At 46.8% G+C, this 16,515-nt stretch overlaps 1 protein-coding gene across 1 annotated transcript in view; it reads right to left on the minus strand.

Annotated features, from left to right (window-relative positions):
- LOC135210273 (acylpyruvase FAHD1, mitochondrial-like) overlaps nucleotides 1-16,515 on the minus strand; it is a 60,203-nt gene that overhangs the window by 4,406 nt on the left and 39,282 nt on the right. The window contains exon 3 of the mRNA XM_064243143.1: nucleotides 15,758-16,030. Within this exon, the coding sequence (XP_064099213.1) occupies nucleotides 15,758-16,030 (273 nt within the window). The remainder of the gene's footprint in view (nucleotides 1-15,757; nucleotides 16,031-16,515) is intronic.

The following is a 16,515-nucleotide window of genomic DNA, read 5'->3' on the forward strand; positions in this document are numbered from 1 at the left end:
CCGTACCTGTTGCTGTCCCTGCTGCTCTTTCCTTTTCAGATGCTGTACATGCTGTTCCTGCTGTTCCTGGACCTGTTCCTGTTGCTCCTGCTGTTGGTGGTGCTGCTACAGTCTCAGGTTCTTCCGGACAGGTGCAGTCGGGCCCTGTTGCTTCGGCAACTACCCCGGCTCCCTCCTGGATGGAAGACCTGACGTCTGTCCTGCGGAGCCTGGCGAAGAAGAAGAGGAAGAAGTCGTCGTCGTCGTCGTCTGCTGCCTCCTCTTCCCCTTCGACTTCTAAGGCTAACCAGCTGAAGAAGAAGAAGGCTGCCTCCTCCCCCCCTAAGAAGACTCCTTCGGGATCTTCTAAGGGCCCGTCTCGCTCAGGCGAGTCGGGGAGCTCTTCTGCTGGTCCTCCTGTTCCTTCGGGAACGGGGCCCGTCTCTTCCTCTGCAAAGAAGAAGACGACGGGGACCAGAGGTGTACCAGCCTCGGCTGGTACGTCCTCACCTGGTGTTAGCGGTCCTGCCGCTAAATCAGGTTCCGTCTCGGCCGCTTCTCGTTCGCGAGAAGTACCGAGTGGACGCTCTTCCACGGGAGACCGTCCAGCCAAAGTTTTGACGCCCGAGCTCGCTCGCCATCAAGACCGCGGCGCGGAGCAGAAGACTGGCGAGAGTCGTGCACACGACTCTCGCCAGGCCAGTGGACGCTCTCGCAGCGACCAACTGGCTGCTCGGGTTGACGTGACGGTCGCTGACCAGCCACGGGTTGAGGCGAGGAAGGGGTCCCCGCGGCCGTCGGTACCAGCCACGGCTGGTAGCAGCGGCTCGACGCGCCGAGAGGACGCTGGCCGGTCTCGCCGCGACAGAGAGCCTAGCAGGTCACCTGACCGCCGCTCCCATAGGGACCGGGCGGAGACGGTAACCAGCAACAGCTCGCCTGACGCTAGAGATCAGCGTCAACGTTCTCAGCCGAGCCACTCGCCCCAGGCGAGCGGCAAGGCTAGGCCTGCTGCTCGATCGCCACCCCGCGGGTTGACGATCAGCAGCAGCCCTCCACGCACGCTGGTCCTGCCCAGCGAGCGAGGGGGGAGCGTCAGGTCTGCCTCTCCCGTACCTTCAACCTCCTCGGGCTACACCGGGAGGAGCGAGGTACCGAGGAGTGATCACGAGAGGTGCGCCGCTCGCGATCCCGCTATGACGCCGTATGGCTCAGGCACGGTTCTAGGACCGACCAGAACATACGCGCAAGTAGTTGGAGGTGACCGTCAGGGGTCTGCCGCTGTTCCTCCTTCTGAAGGAGGAGTATCACGGGATCTTTGTTCTTGCTGGAGGGACTGGACGGTCCTACTCCACAAGACGCAGTCACTCCCGAGATACAGAGGAACTTTGCAGAGGTCATTAAGCTGATTCGTCAGCATAATGACCTTGCGGAAGGATCGCCGCTACCACCGGCAGAGCCCACGTCCCGGCTCAAGTCATTTTGGGGTCCTAAGAGGGAACCCAAAATGATGGTGGGGTTACCGTGATCAGAGCTTGCAGATTCAGTCCTGGATCAAGTTGAGAATCTCGTCTCAGGACGGGAGGATTCGCTGAAATCCGGACAGTCTTCTAAGCTGCTTCCTCCTCCTCTACAGCGTCAGAGGCGATTTTACGTGCCTTCGGAAGACCCGATACTGCCGAAACAGGTTAACCCGGAGTTAGCGAGGCTGACTCCAGGTGTGTCCCTGCAGCAGCTCCTGTCAGAGAACCTCTGGTTCTCGCAGCAGGAGGCACTTGCCCTGGAATCTACCGCTATGGCAGCATTCCAGGCAGTCTCTTGGCTGGATTTGTGGTCCCTCACAATATCCAAAGTAGCGGCCGGCTCTGGGAGTTCTGCTCTCGAAGACGACGCTTCTTTCAGGAGACTGTGCCAGTCTGAGGAAGAGCGATCTCTTACCTGCGCCATCAGACTGCTAAACCTTTGGGGCCAACTTGGTTCTTCGACGTAGGGACGCAGTCCTTACCGAGTGACCAAGGGGGCTGGGCGTGAGGCGGCACTTGGGCTTCGCAATGGACCAATTAGGAGTTCCCCAGCTCTCTTTCCGGAGAGATGGTGGACGCTGCGGTGGAAAGGCGGCGCACTGATGACAGTGACCGCTTAGTTCACCAGGCAGTCTCGAAGGTTACTGGGCAATCTCGAGCGACTGCGGCCAAGCCAAAGAGCTTGGCTAGCGCTTCCACAGCGGCGAAGACGGTTGCACCGTCCAAACCCCGTGTGAAGACTCCTGCTGTTTCGACGTCTGCTAAAGGACGCTGTAACCAGCCCTCCTTTCCCCGAGGAGGTGGTGGGAAGAAGTCGAAACGAGGAGGGAAACGCTAGGGACGGCGTTCCCCCTCACCTGCTGCCGGAAGTGGGGGGGTGCCTGGCGAGCCATTGGGCAACTTGGCAGCGCTACGGCGCCGAGAACTGGATAGTAGACGTCCTTCGGGAGGGATATCTACTACCCTTCGAGTCTCGGCCCCCCCCTCATCTCCAAACCGGTCCACCTACAAACCTATGTCCGGGGATCATCAAAGGACAACGCTCTTCGACAGGAGATCAAGACCATGCTGGCGAAACGAGCTGTAGAAATCGTGGAGGACCAGTCACCGGGCTTTTACAGCCACCTCTTCCTAGTGGAGAAGGCATCGGGGGGCTGGCGTCCGGTGATAGACCTCTCTCCCGTGAACCGCTTCGTTCGCACGACGCGGTTCACGATGGAGTCGGCACGCTCGGTGCTCGACTCGATCAGGGGGAACGATTTCATGCTTTCAGTGGACTTGAAGGACGCGTTATTTTCAAATACCCAATCCATTCAGTCCTCCTCCAGAAAGTACCTCCGCTTCATCTTCGACGGGACGGTACCATTCAGGGCACTTTGTTTCGGTCTGTCAACCGCCCCACAGGTGTTCACGCGAGTGTTCACTCTGGTGTCAGCTTGGGCCCATTCGCACGGGATATGTCTCCTGACGGTATCTCGACGATTGGCTGGTCCTGGCGAGCTCCCGCTCGCAGTTGCTGCAGGACAGAGATCGACTCCTCAAGTTTTGTCGCGATCTGGGGATCGTGATAAACTACGAGAAGTCCGATCTCGAACCCAAGCAGAAGATGAAGTACCTGGGTATGCTGATAGACACGGTAGCAGGGCAGGTCTTTCCCGCAGACTTGCGTATCAGCAAATTCAGGGAGGCAGCCGGCCGGTTCCTGTCTCGGCAGGAACAGGCAGCACAGCAATGGCAAGTCGTGATCGGCCATCTGTCGTCACTCGAGAAGTTAGTCCCTCACGGGCGTCTTCACCTGCGGTCTCTCCAGTGGAGGCTTTAAGGGAGAGTTGGTCTCAGGCCAAGGATCCTCCTTACTTTCCCGTGGCTCTCACGGACAAGGTGAGGCAGGACCTAGCCTGGTGGCTTGACGACAAGAACCTCTTAAGAGGAGTGCCAATACGCACTCCCCCCCCGGAGATGCTTCTGTTCTCAGACGCATCGACCGAGGGATGGGCGCACACCTGGAGGAGTTGCTGACTGCCAGGTGTGTGGAGGGCCATCACGAAAAGCACCTTCACATCAATGTCCTGGAACTCAAGGCGGCGTTCAACGCTCTCCGAGAATTTCAGGACCGCTTGGTGGGACACTCGGTGGTGTTGATGTGCGACAACACCACAGTAGTGGCATATGTCAACAAGCAGGGGGGGCTAGTTGTCTCTTTCTCTTCCGCTCCATCAGTTGACGGTGCAGGTGCACGAGTGGGCCACGGCTCACTCGATAGAGCTGTCGGCACACTACATTCCAGGCAAGAGGAATGTAGTAGCGGACAAGCTCAGCCGTCGGGATCAGGTGATAGGGACCGAATGGTCTCTACACCAAGAAGTGGCGGAAAGGCTCTTCAAACCAACCTGTGGGGGCGACCGGTCGTAGACCTGTTCGCCACCCGGCACAACAGAAAACTTCAGGTTTTCTTTTCAGCCGTGCCAGACCCATGGGCAGCTGCAGAGGACACTCTCCAACACCCCTGGGACAACCTCTTCGCCTACGCCTTTCCTCCTTTCTGTCTGATTCGGAAAGTGATCAGTCGAGCGCTGGTCACTCCCAATCTCAGAATGATCCTGGTGGCTCCCAAACGGCCTCAAGCCGTTTGGTATCCGGACCTGCTGGCTCTTCTTGCGGACACACCGAGAGAGCTAACCCAATTGGCTACAACCTTCTAGCCCAGCCACACGTAGAACGGTACCACCTAGCAGTCCAGTCCCTTCAACTTCACGGCTGGCTGTTATCCACCATCTCTTGCGAACGAGAGGCTTTTCTCGTAGCGCAGCAACAGAGATGGCTGGACACGTCCGACAGTCCTCTGCAGCTGTGTACCAGGGGAAGTGGGCCGTCTTCTGTGGTTGGTGTCGTACACAGGGTCTGTCTCCTCTCAGAGCCACTCTTCAGCAGGTAGCGGATTTCCTCGTGTTTCTTCGCCGAGAGCAAAGCTCCTCTCAGTACCCACAGTTAAAGGATATAGAGCCGCCCTGGCTCTCGTCCTAAAACTAAGGGGACTGGACATCTCGAACTCGTTCGAGATCTTGCTAATGAGGAGCTTCGAAAGGTCTTGCCCACCCAGGGAACTCAGGCCCCCTGCGTGGGATGTGACTCTCGTCCTTAGGAGTTTGACTCGAAGACCCTTCGAGCCACTCCGAGTCGTCAGACAGGGATCTGACCCTCAAGACCCTCTTCTTGCTGGCCCTGGCATCGGCGAAGAGAGTAGGGGAACTACATGGTCTTTCTTATGATGTTAAACACACCAGAGGCTGGGGATCTGTGACGGCTCGATTTCGTCCCGAACTTCGTAGCCAAGACTCAGAATCCGTCGATCCCTGACGACAGGTTCAAGTCTTTCACGATCCCCTCCCTTCTGGACTTCACCGATAACGATGCGGATGAGATGCTGCTTTGTACTGTGAGAGCGCTACGGCGCTATCTGAAGAGAACTCGACATCAGGCCTGAGTGTCGACGCCTCTTCGTTAGCACTGGGGTTACCAAGAAAGAAGTTTCCAAGAACACGCTTTCTTTCTGGCTACCTGAGGTGATCAGGAGAGCGTACGAGGCTGATGGTAGCAAACGACATCCTACGCTCCGACCGAGAGCCCACGAAGTCAGAGGTATCGGACCCTCCTTAGCGTTCCGTAAGAACTTCTCCGTGGCGCAGGTCCTGAAGGCAGGTGTCTGGGCCAACCAGACCACCTTCACGTCCTTCTACCTTCGGGATATTGCCCACAAGTCCTTGGATACTTTTTCCTTGGGACCTGTGGTGGCTGCTCAACACGTTGTGTAAGCTTACCCAGCACCCGAGCAGGCAGAACAGCATCGATTCCTGGTATGACTGGGAGAATGAATGTGCGAATGAGTGTGTGACTGGCTTCTCTTCACCATCTTTCTCTACCTCTACCTGTGGGCAGAGGGATACGGTCGTTACCACGCTGGAAGGGAGTCAGATGCAGGTAAGCTACTCGACCGAGCTCCATCCTATCCCTTTAATTAGGGATAGGAGTGTATATCCACCACTTTCTCCTACAAGGGGGAGGAAGTGGATGCCTACATGAGACAAACCCATGACTTTATATTTGCTCATGTACAGGGAAAAGTTCTTACAATGCTGGTACGAAAAGATACACTTGCCTCTCTCTTAGTACTCGGCCCAGAGGTCTGACCATTGATCCTGCGGTGCACACCCCGATCAATCGGACAGAGGCTTGGATCCCTCCCTCGCTCTTACGACCAGGGAGGCATTCCAGGGATGGACGAACACCAGTCTGTTCATCTAAAGACTCAGATTCCTCCCACCAAGAAGTGAGTCTTCCTATTGTTAAAGGACCGATGGTTTGTATTACGTATCGGAACAAATGACAATTTGTCGAAAATTGCATTTTTCCTAACTATACAAACCTGAGGTCCTTTAACAATAGGAAGTAGCTAGCGGCAGCTGGAACGGTCGTAAGCTTCGAACAAGGGGAGAAAGGTAGTTAACTGCTTGTCCGGTCGCCGCGCGACTGGGAGGTAAACAAATCACTTTTGCTTTTGGCCCATGCAAAGTACGCAGAGTGAGGGGTGGCATGAGGAGGGACTATATGTAAAGGACCTCAGGTTTGTATAGTTAGGAAAAATGCAATTTTCGACAAATTGTCATTTTGTAAGGTATTTCACTTTTAATACTGAATATTTATATCTATACAAATAGCAATTTGACCTTGGAATCAGATGCACCTTAAATAGGTAGATACATAGAAATAAGTGCTGGATTCAATTGCTTTTAGTATTCGTCAGGTTTTGATTTTATTTCTTTACATTTAACTTAAATGGCTAAATTTTCCCCCTCATTTCAGCTGTTCTTTGGTCATAATCATTGCTAAAAAGTAAAGCACCAAAGTTTTTAGTAATTATATAATTATGAGTTTCCTTTATAAAATTCAGCTGGTTTCATAAATGAATTTATAGTACATGTCTGAAAACTATGTAGTAATACACATCTGTCATGTTCAGTGTTTTTCACAACGATAATTTCGTATTAGCCTTTGATAAAGGACTCGAGCAATAAAGATTGATAGAAGCTATATGTCCTTTTTTGGGGAAATTTCCATTCTTGTAAAATTCCTTACATTGAAAAAAGAAACCCACAAGATAACCGAGTATAAATTGTTTACTTGTTAAATACTATATTAATACAGTATTTTACTAAAACTTAAGTACTTTCTGCAGCCCATTCTCAAGGAATATGGATAAGACCTTACTAGAGAGAAAAATTGAAGTCTACACAAATGTAAATAACTACTTACTGGAGGTACCATTAAAGTCTCCAGAAATACGGATAGCTACTTAACGGAGGCATCATTGAAGTCTCCAAGTCACAGATAACTACTTCCTGGAGGCAGCACTGAAATCTCCATATCCCTGGAGACTTCAATGCTGTCTCTAGTAAGTAGTTATCTGTGACTTGGTGACTCCAATGCTGCCTCCAGTAAGTAGTTATCTGTGACCTGGTGACTCCAATGCTGTCTCCAGTAAGTAGTTATCTGTGACCTTGCTTGCGACTTCATGCTGTCCTCCCGTAATAGTTTATCTTACAATCCCCTGGAGATTCAATGCTGCCTCCAGTAAGTAGTTTATCTGTGACCTGGAGACTTTAAATGGCTGGCCTCCAGAGTTATCTACAATCCCTGGAGATTCCTAATTGCGCCTCGTAGTAGTTAATCTGTGACCTGCAGCTTTATGCTGCCTCGTAAGTAGTTTCCTCATCCCGGAGATTCCAATGCTGCCCTCAATTAAGTATATCTGTGCCTGGAGACTTTAATGCTGCTCAGTAGTTAGTCGACCTCCCCCTGGGATTCCAATGCCCTGCCTCCAGTAGGTTCCGTTTATCGACATCCCTGGAGATTCCAAGGCCTGCCTCCAGTAAGTAGTTTATCTGTGACCTGGAGACTCAATGCTGTCTCCAGTAAAGTAGTTATCTACATCCCTGGAGATTCCAATGCTGCCTCCAGTAAGTAGTTATCTGTGACCTGGAGACTTTCAATGCTGCCCTCTATAGTAAGTAGTTATCTACATCCCTGGAGTAGTTCCAATGCTTGCCTCCAGTAAGTATTATCTACATGGAACCCAATGATGACTCCAATGCTGCCTCCAGAAGTAGTTAATTGTGACTGGAGACTTCAAGCTGCTCACACAGTAAGTAGCTATCTACATCCCTGGAGGGGATTCTAATGCTGCCTCCAGTAAGTAGTTATCTGTGACCGGAGACTTCAATGCTGTCTCCAGTAAGTAGTTATCTACATCCCTGGAGATTCCAAATGCTGCTACAGTAAGTAGTTATCTGGACGGCAGCCTCCAATGCTGGTTCCTCAGTAAAGTAGTTATCTACATCCCTGGGATTCAAATGCTTCCTCAGTAAGAGTTATCTGTGACCTGGAGACTCCAATGCTGCCTCCAGTAAGTAGTTAATCACATCCCGGAGATTCCAATGCTGCCTCCAGTATTAGTTATCTGACCGGTAGACTTAATGCTGCCTCCAGTAAGTAGTTATCTACATCCCTGGAGATTGCCAATGCTGCATCCAGTAGTAGTATCTACACCCTGGAGATTCCAATGCTGCCTCCAGTAAGTAGTTATCCTGTGGACCAATGACTTCCAATGCTGTCCTCAGTAAGTAGTTATTACTACATCCCTGGAGATTCCAATGCTGCCTCCAGTAGTAGTTATCTGACTGGAGACTAATGCTGCCTCCAGTAAGTAGTTTACACATCCCGGAGATTCCAATGCGCCTCCAGTAAGTAGTATCTGCATCCCTGGAGATTCCAATGGCTGCCTCCAGTAAGTAGTTATCTTGTGACCTGAGGAGTTTAATGCTGCCCCAGAATAGTTATCTACCATCCCTGGAAGATTCCAATGCTGCCTCCAGTAAGTAGTTTTTGTGACCTGGAGACTTAAGCTGCCTCCAGTAAGTAGTTATTCCTAACATCCCTGGAGGATTCCAATGCTGCCTCCAGTAAGTAGTTATCTGTTGACATGGAGACCTCAATGCTGCTCAAGTAAGTTAGTCATGTGCGACCTGGAGACTTCCCAATTGCTGCCTCCAGTAAGTAGTTATCCTACATCCCTGGAGATTCCAATGGCTGCCTCCAGTAAGTAGTTTATCTAGTGACCTGGAGGACTTAATGCGCCCAAGAAGTAGTATGCTACATCTGGAGATTCCAATGCCTGCCTCCAAGTAAGTAGTTATCGTGACCTGCAGACTTTCATGGCTGCTTCAAGTAAAAGTAGTTATCTAAATCCCTTGGGCAGCTTCCAATGCTGGCCTCCAGTAAGTAGTTATCTGTGAACCTGGCAGACTTTAATGCTGCCGTCCAGGTAAGTAGTTATCTTAACATCCCTGGGAGATTCCCAAAATGCTGGCCTCCCATAAGTAAGTTTATCTTACATCCCTGGAGATTCCAAATGCTGATCAATAAGGTAGTTATCTTGTGCCTGGAGACCTTAATGCCGCCTCCAGTAAAGTAGTTAGTTCTCTAACATCCCATGGCGATTCCAATGCTTGCCTCCGTAAGTAAGTTATCTGTGGGCCCTGGAGACTTTAATGCTGCCTCCAGTAAGGTAGTTATCTACATCCCTTGAGAATTCCAATGCTGCCCCTCCAGTAAGTAGTTTATCTACATCCCTGGAGATTCCCCAATGCTGCCCCTCAAGTAAGTAAGTTATCTGTTGACCTGAACTTCAATGGCTTGTCTCCGAGTTAGTATTTTCCTACATCCCTGGAGATTCCAATGCTGCCATCCTAGTAAAGTAGTTTATCTGTCATGGAATTCCATGGCTGCCGTCCAGTAAGTTTAAGTTATCTTGTGACCTGGGACCTTCCAATGCTAAGTCTCCAGGTAAGTCGTTATCTACATCCCTGGAGAGTCCAATGCCTAATGCTGCCTCCAGTAAGTAGTTATCTGGGGTGACCTGGAGGGACTTTAATGCTGCCTCCAAGTTAAAGTAGTTATCTACATCCCGGAGATTCCAATGGCTTGCCTCCAGTAAGTAGTAATCTGTGACCTGGAAATCATGCTGCCTCCAGAAGTAGTTATCTACATCCCTGGAGTTACAATTGCTGCATCCAGTAAGGTAGTTATCTGGAAACTGGAGACTTTAATGCCTGCCTCCAGTAAGTAGTTATCACATCCTGGAGATTCATGGCCGCCTCCAGGTAAGTAGTTATCTGTGACCTGGGGCTTCCAATTGCCTGCCTCAGTAAGTAGTTATCTGGGACCTCTCGAGACTCCAATGCTTGCCTAGTTTAAGTAGTATCTACATCCCACTGGAGATTCCAATGCTGCCTCCAGTAAAGTAGTTATCTGTTGACTAGGAGACCCTCCCCCCAATTGCTGCCTCAGTAAGTAGTTATCCTACATCCCTGGAGATTCCAATGCTGCCTCCAGTTAAGTAGTGATCTGTGACATGGAAGACTCCAATGCTGCCTCCAGTAAGTAGTTTATCTGTGACCCTGGAGACTCCAATGCTGGACCTCCTAGTAAGTAGTTATCTGTGGACCTGGAGACTCCAATGCTGCCTCCAGTAATTTAGTTATTACCAATCCCTGGCGATGCCAATGCCTGCATTCCAAGTAAGTTAAGTTATCCCTGTGACCTGGAGGACTCCAATGCTGCCTCCACTAAGTAGTTATCTGTGACATGGAGACTCCAATGCTGCCTCCAGTAAGTAGTTATCTACATCCCTGGAGATTCCAATGCTTCCTCCAGTAAGTAGTTCTCTGTGACCTGGAGACTTCAATGCTGTCCTACGTAGTAGTTATATCTACATAACCCCTGGAGACTCCAATGCTGCCTCCGTATGTAGTTATTCTGTGACATGGAGATTCCAATGCTGGGCCTCCAGTAAGTAGTTATCTGTGACCTGGAGATCCAATGCTGCTCTACAGTAAGTAGTTATCTGTGACCTGGAGATTCCAATGCTGCCTCCAGTAAGTAGTTATCTGTGACCTGGAGATTCCAATGCTGCCTCCAGTAAGTAGTTATCTGTGACCTGGAGACTTCAATGCTGCCTCCAGTAAGTAGTTATCTGCGACCTGGAGACTTCAATGCTGTCTCTAGTAAGTAGTTATCTACATCCCTGGAGACTCCAATGCTGCCTCCAGTAAGTAGTTATCTACATCCCTGGAGATTCCAATGCTGCCTCCAGTAAGTAGTTATCTACATCCCTGGAGATTCCAATGCTGCCTCCAGTAAGTAGTTATCTGTGACCTGGAGACTCCAATGCTGCCTCCAGTAAGTAAGTATATCTACATCCTGGATTCCAAAGCTGCCTCCAGTAAGTAGTTATCTGTGACATGGAGACTCCAATGCTGCCTCCAGTAAGTAGTTATCTACATCCCTGGAGATTCCAAAGCTGCCTCCAGTAAGTAGTTATCTGTGACCTGGAGACTTCAATGCTGCCTCCAGTAAGTAGTTATCTGTGACCTGGAGACTTCAATGCTGCCTCCAGTAAGTAGTTATCTTTGACATGGAGATTCCAATGCTGCCTCCAGTAAGTAGTTATCTGTGACCTGGAGACTTCAATGCTGCCTCCAGTAAGTAGCTATCTACATCCCTGGAGATTCCAACGCTGCCTCCAGTAAGTAGTTATCTGTGACCTGGAGACTCCAATGCTGCCTCCAGTAAGTAGTTATCTGTGACCTGGAGACTTCAATGCTGTCTCCAGTAAGTAGTTATCTGTGACCTGGAGATTCCAATGCTTCCTCCAGTAAGTAGTTCTCTGTGACCTGGAGACTCCAATGCTGCCTCCAGTAAGTAGTTATCTGTGACCTGGAGACTTCAATGCTGCCTCCAGTAAGTAGCTATCTACATCCCTGGAGATTCCAACGCTGCCTCCAGTAAGTAGTTATCTGTGACCTGGAGACTTCAATGCTGTCTCCAGTAAGTAGTTATCTACATCCCTGGAGATTCCAATGCTGCCTCCAGTAAGTAGTTATCTGTGACCTGGAGACTTCAATGCTGCCTCTAGTAAGTAGTTATCTACATCCCTGGAGATTCCAATGCTGCCTCCAGTAAGTAGTTATCTGTGACCTGGAGACTTCAATGCTGCTCAGTAATAGTTATCTACATCCCTGGAGATTCCAATGCTGCCTCCAGTAAGTAGTTATCTGTGACCTGGAGACTTCAATGCTGCCTCCAGTAAGTTGCTATCTACATCCCTGGAGATTCCAATGCTGCCTCCAGTAAGTAGTTATCTGTGACCTGGAGACTTCAATGCTGTCTCCAGTAAGTAGTTATCTACATCCCTGGAGATTCCAATGATGCCTCCAGTAAGTAGTTATCTGTGACCGGGAGACTTCAATGCTGCCTCCAGTAAGTAGTGATCTGTGACCTGGAGATTTCAATGCTGCCTCCAGTAATTATTTATCCATGTCCATGGAGACTTCAATGCTGTCTCCAGTAAGTAGTTTTTGATATTCCTGGAGACTTCAGTGCTGCCTTCAGTGAGTAGTTATCCATATCCTTGGAGACTTCAATGCTTCTCTACAGTAAGTAGTTATCCATATTCCTGGAGACTTCAATGCTGCCTCCAGTAAGTAGTTATCCATGTCTATGGAGACTATAACGCTGTCTCCAGTAAGTAGTTATCCATATCCCTGGAGACTTCAATGCTTCTATCCTGTATGTAGTTACCTAGCCTCCAGTAGAGAGTTATCCATATCCTTGGAAACTTCAATGCTTCTATCCTGTATGTAGTTACCTACATTAAAGGAGACTTCAATGCTTCTCTCCTCTAAGTAGCTATCTACATTCATGGAGACTTCAATGGTTCTCTCCTGTAAGTAGCTATCTACATTAATGGAGACTGCAATGCTTCTCTCCAGTAAGTAGTTATCCATATTCCTGGAGACTTCAAATCTTCTCTCCAGTAAGTAGTTATCCATATACCTGGAGACTTCAATGGTTCTCTCCAGTAAGTAGTGATCTATATTCCTGGAGACTTTAGTGCTTCTCTCCAGTAAGTAGTTATATATATTCATGGAGACTTCAATGCTACTACCCAGTAAGTAGTTATCCATATTCCTGCATATCTTCTTTCCAATGATGCATTGTTTCTTAAACTGACCCACCTCAAAGTTTACCCAGATTGATTAGCTGCATATTGATATATTTACCTGTCTAATAAGGGGTTAGTAGTTTTCCATATTTCTGGAGACTTGCAATTCAGTATGTAGTTATCTATATACCTGGAGACTTCAATGCAGTGTTTAGTCTATTAAAACACATCAAATATATTGTGGCTTTAGATTAAATCATCAAGGACATAGAACCCTAGACTAAATTAACGAGTCATTTGATAAATGTCCTGCTCAAAATGTAGGCCTAGACCAAGGTCAGAAGACTCTGGCCTTTTAATATCGAAACCAATGACATACATTATATAAATTGTGACCTCGGCCTAAATTTTCCAGGGCTGAAGACAAAGACACTATGTCAGTGTCAGTCATGGTATTCCGATGTCAGACATAGGCCTTGGCTAAGGTCAGAAGAATCCAGCCTCGTGGTCTCTACACTACCATCAGTGCAGTGTGTGTATGTAAAACGTCTTTCACTACTCATGTAGGTTTCATTGGCGTTGACCTGCTTAAGATGTTCATGATTGACAGGAAAAGCACCAAAAGAAGGAACAAAAAGTTTGTGCATCCTGTTGCTTTACTTGCAAAAACACTTTCATCTCATAATTATATCTTGAGCTGTCTGAAAGCTTTATCTGCATCTTATAAACATATATAATAGGCTGTAATGGATTTCATTGCTTTGAAAGGAAAATTAAGCTTGGTGAAATGCCAGTCGAATCAAAACTACTCAGAAAATTAAATAACAGTTTAATTATTTGTAGAAGCCTTTTGGCTACCATGTCAAGGGCAACACTAAATTCTGTTAGACTTAAGCACTGCTGCTTCTAATCATGAGGAGAATGAATGAGTTAGGTGCTATGACCAAACCAAAACCCCCTCCCAAAAAAATCAAGAACAAGAAACAAGATATTAAAATATCAAGGATTGACCTTTAAGCAAAGGCAAACAGAACTTATTAGACTGCAGTTCCAGAACTTTGTAAAAGAGGGGAAAGAATGGTCATGTGACCGTTGTAATATTAGGATTACTTATTTTTCCACACTACAACTCGTGAGGAGTGACCTGGGAGGTTGCAGGGCTATCTGAGGATGGAGGGAGGGTGGGACTGGAGGATAGGTAAGGGAGGGTTCATTGCTGTGTTACCAGACCATTATCATGAAACAGAAGGGGACGGGGTAAAGGAACACTTTGAGGCAACTGTACCATCCGGCAATATGAATCCATAGTCAAGAGAATTATTTCTAAAAAGCTTAACTAGATGTAGAGCATCCACAAACACGTACAGTATTTGCTGTTGTCCATTGGATTAATAGAGAACCTTACTCGTGGTAGCCTAAGGCGAGATTGAGTTAACGTCACGCTCTCGACCTGGCAGAAGCTTATTTTGGGACGTAGCGTTTATATTTTTGAGGAATAATGAATGAATGATTTTAAGTTATCGTGCGTCGTGGTATTATTGAGGAGAGAAGAAGAGACAGTAAAATCCTTACTATAATATGTACGTAAAAGCAGTACCAATTCACATAAAAAATTATAATTCACAATAAATTTAACATAATGATAAAACATGAAAACAAATGCAACAGTAAAAAAAACGTTTGCTTGAGTCAGTGTTTGGTGCACTGAGAGAGAGAGAGAGAGAGAACGGCTCTGCTTCCCATTGACTTATTAGCTGATCTGAGATAATTATTCGCCCATTTCTTTCACTTACACTCGATCTGCCCAAATCACTTTTATTTTTGTTACACTAAAATACCAATCTACTGATAATTGCTTTTTACGATATTTTTACTACTGTAAAAGTAACTCGGCTTTGTGATAAACAAACTGGCACCGCTTTCAGCTTCTGCATGTCTTCGATTGTTTGTTTACGCTGTTTCCTTGTGAAAAGTTATTTTACTTCTCTTTCCTTTTCTTGCATTCTTGACTTATTACTTATTTGTTTGTAAAATTCTCATGTTTGTTTTAAAAGTCTGCCGTTTGCCAACAGTAAGTTGATGTATTGTGGCATAATTAATCTGGCGTATTGTGGCATAATTAATCTATTTCATGCACTTAAGAACCAAGTGTAAACACGCTTAATCTCTCTCTCTCTCAGACACAATCGGACACACACACTATCGATTCCTTTAATTACCTTTGTACCTAATGAGAATAACATTTATTTTGTTGTCAACCTTTACATACTGCAATCAATTTGGTTTGCTCAAAAGGGTTCCCGTCTCTCCTCCCTCCATCCCCCAGCCGGCCGGCGCCATTTATACCAAAAAGTTCGTAAATCATACACAGAAAAAATAAAATCTAGAAAATTTTACTTCATATGATGTACTGTTTCATTACTTTACACTCTTGATTTAACTTTTGAACACATTAATAATAGAAAAAATGTGAAAAAGGGGACTTTTTGGGTTGGCTGGAACAAATTATCCTGATTCCCTTTATTTCTTATGGGGATATTGGTTTCATATTTTGAACAAATCGTACTTCAAAGCCTTCTGGAACGGATTATGTTAAAAAAACGAGGTACTACTGTACATGGGAGTTGTGAGCTCAGCTATGGGGTATAGCATACATTAAACCCACGAGATCCAGATCAGTCAATGCACAACCTACTATTAGGCATATTAGAGAACATATGCTCTGTTAACCCCGACTTTTCCATAAGCCTGCAAAAACCTTTTCCTCTCACGAGGCATTGCTAAATCTTTAGGCTTTCTATAAGTACGTCAACTGATATCTTTCTAGGAAGTCCACTGATACTACCATCCAGCACTAGTTGTGGCCTGCCAGATGTTACACAAGACCCTTTCAGACTACTAGCCCAAGTCTTTTTCAGCCTAATAGAAGTGTTACTGAAATTCAAAACATCACAATCTATATACTATTATTATCTCTGTTAGATACTTGAACCAGATATCTGAGCCACAATACCTAACTCTCATAGGGCAAGCTAGAAAAGACATACAAGACAAAGAGGTAAAAAGACAAAAAAAGAAGAGGTATAGTGGTTTGACTGACTATTAAATGCATCACTACTGATTTTATCAGTTCTGAAGGGTAGACTAATTTTGTTATGATTATTCCACTGCGCAAATCTTGGCATCTGTAACTCACCTTGCACCACAAACTAACATTTGTAGGATCTGCAAGTTCCTTGGTTGTGATAAATCTAGAAACTGGTAAGGATGTATCGAAACATTTGGCCAATGTCCATGGAGTCCCCTTTTTCTTGGCTTCCTCCTGGAAGTCCCTAGCAGTCATATCTAAAGTAAGAGCATAACCTGCAATGTGAGACATCACTTGATCCTCAGTCACATCACGGCACGTCTCACCAATCACTATACCTAGTTCTACTTCATGGTGGAAGTCTGTGCATCCCCTAGGAATCTGCAAGTCAAAGAGAGTCAAGCATGAAAAATCTCTGTGCTATCTGAGCATTACTTAAACATCAAAATTACTTTTGGGCAACTTTGGTCTTGTAGAAAAAAATACCCATTTCCTTAATGGAGATTACTACATTGATGTTGCAAGGTATGCCAGCACATTAAATTCATATGCATTCAAACCAGTAGCAAATTAGTCAAAATCATAATGCTGGATCCATTTACAAAATAAAACACACAGAAATACATAAGAATCCTCTCGTGAAAAGACATATACGACTATATAATAATTTCAATTTATAAATGCAAATATAGTACATTTAAAGCATACTCCCATAACAAAGGAGGAAAAAAGAATGCTACGGTTTAATGGTGTTATGCAACTACATATGCCATTACTGATACTAGAAACTGGTTATCCATGAGAAAATTGCCAATTTTGAGTGCCTAAGGAAGTCTGAGACTGGAAGAACTTTGAGAACCCCTATG

Source organism: Macrobrachium nipponense, chromosome 39 (genome assembly GCF_015104395.2).
Source record: "Macrobrachium nipponense isolate FS-2020 chromosome 39, ASM1510439v2, whole genome shotgun sequence".
NCBI classification, from domain to species: domain Eukaryota; kingdom Metazoa; phylum Arthropoda; class Malacostraca; order Decapoda; family Palaemonidae; genus Macrobrachium; species Macrobrachium nipponense.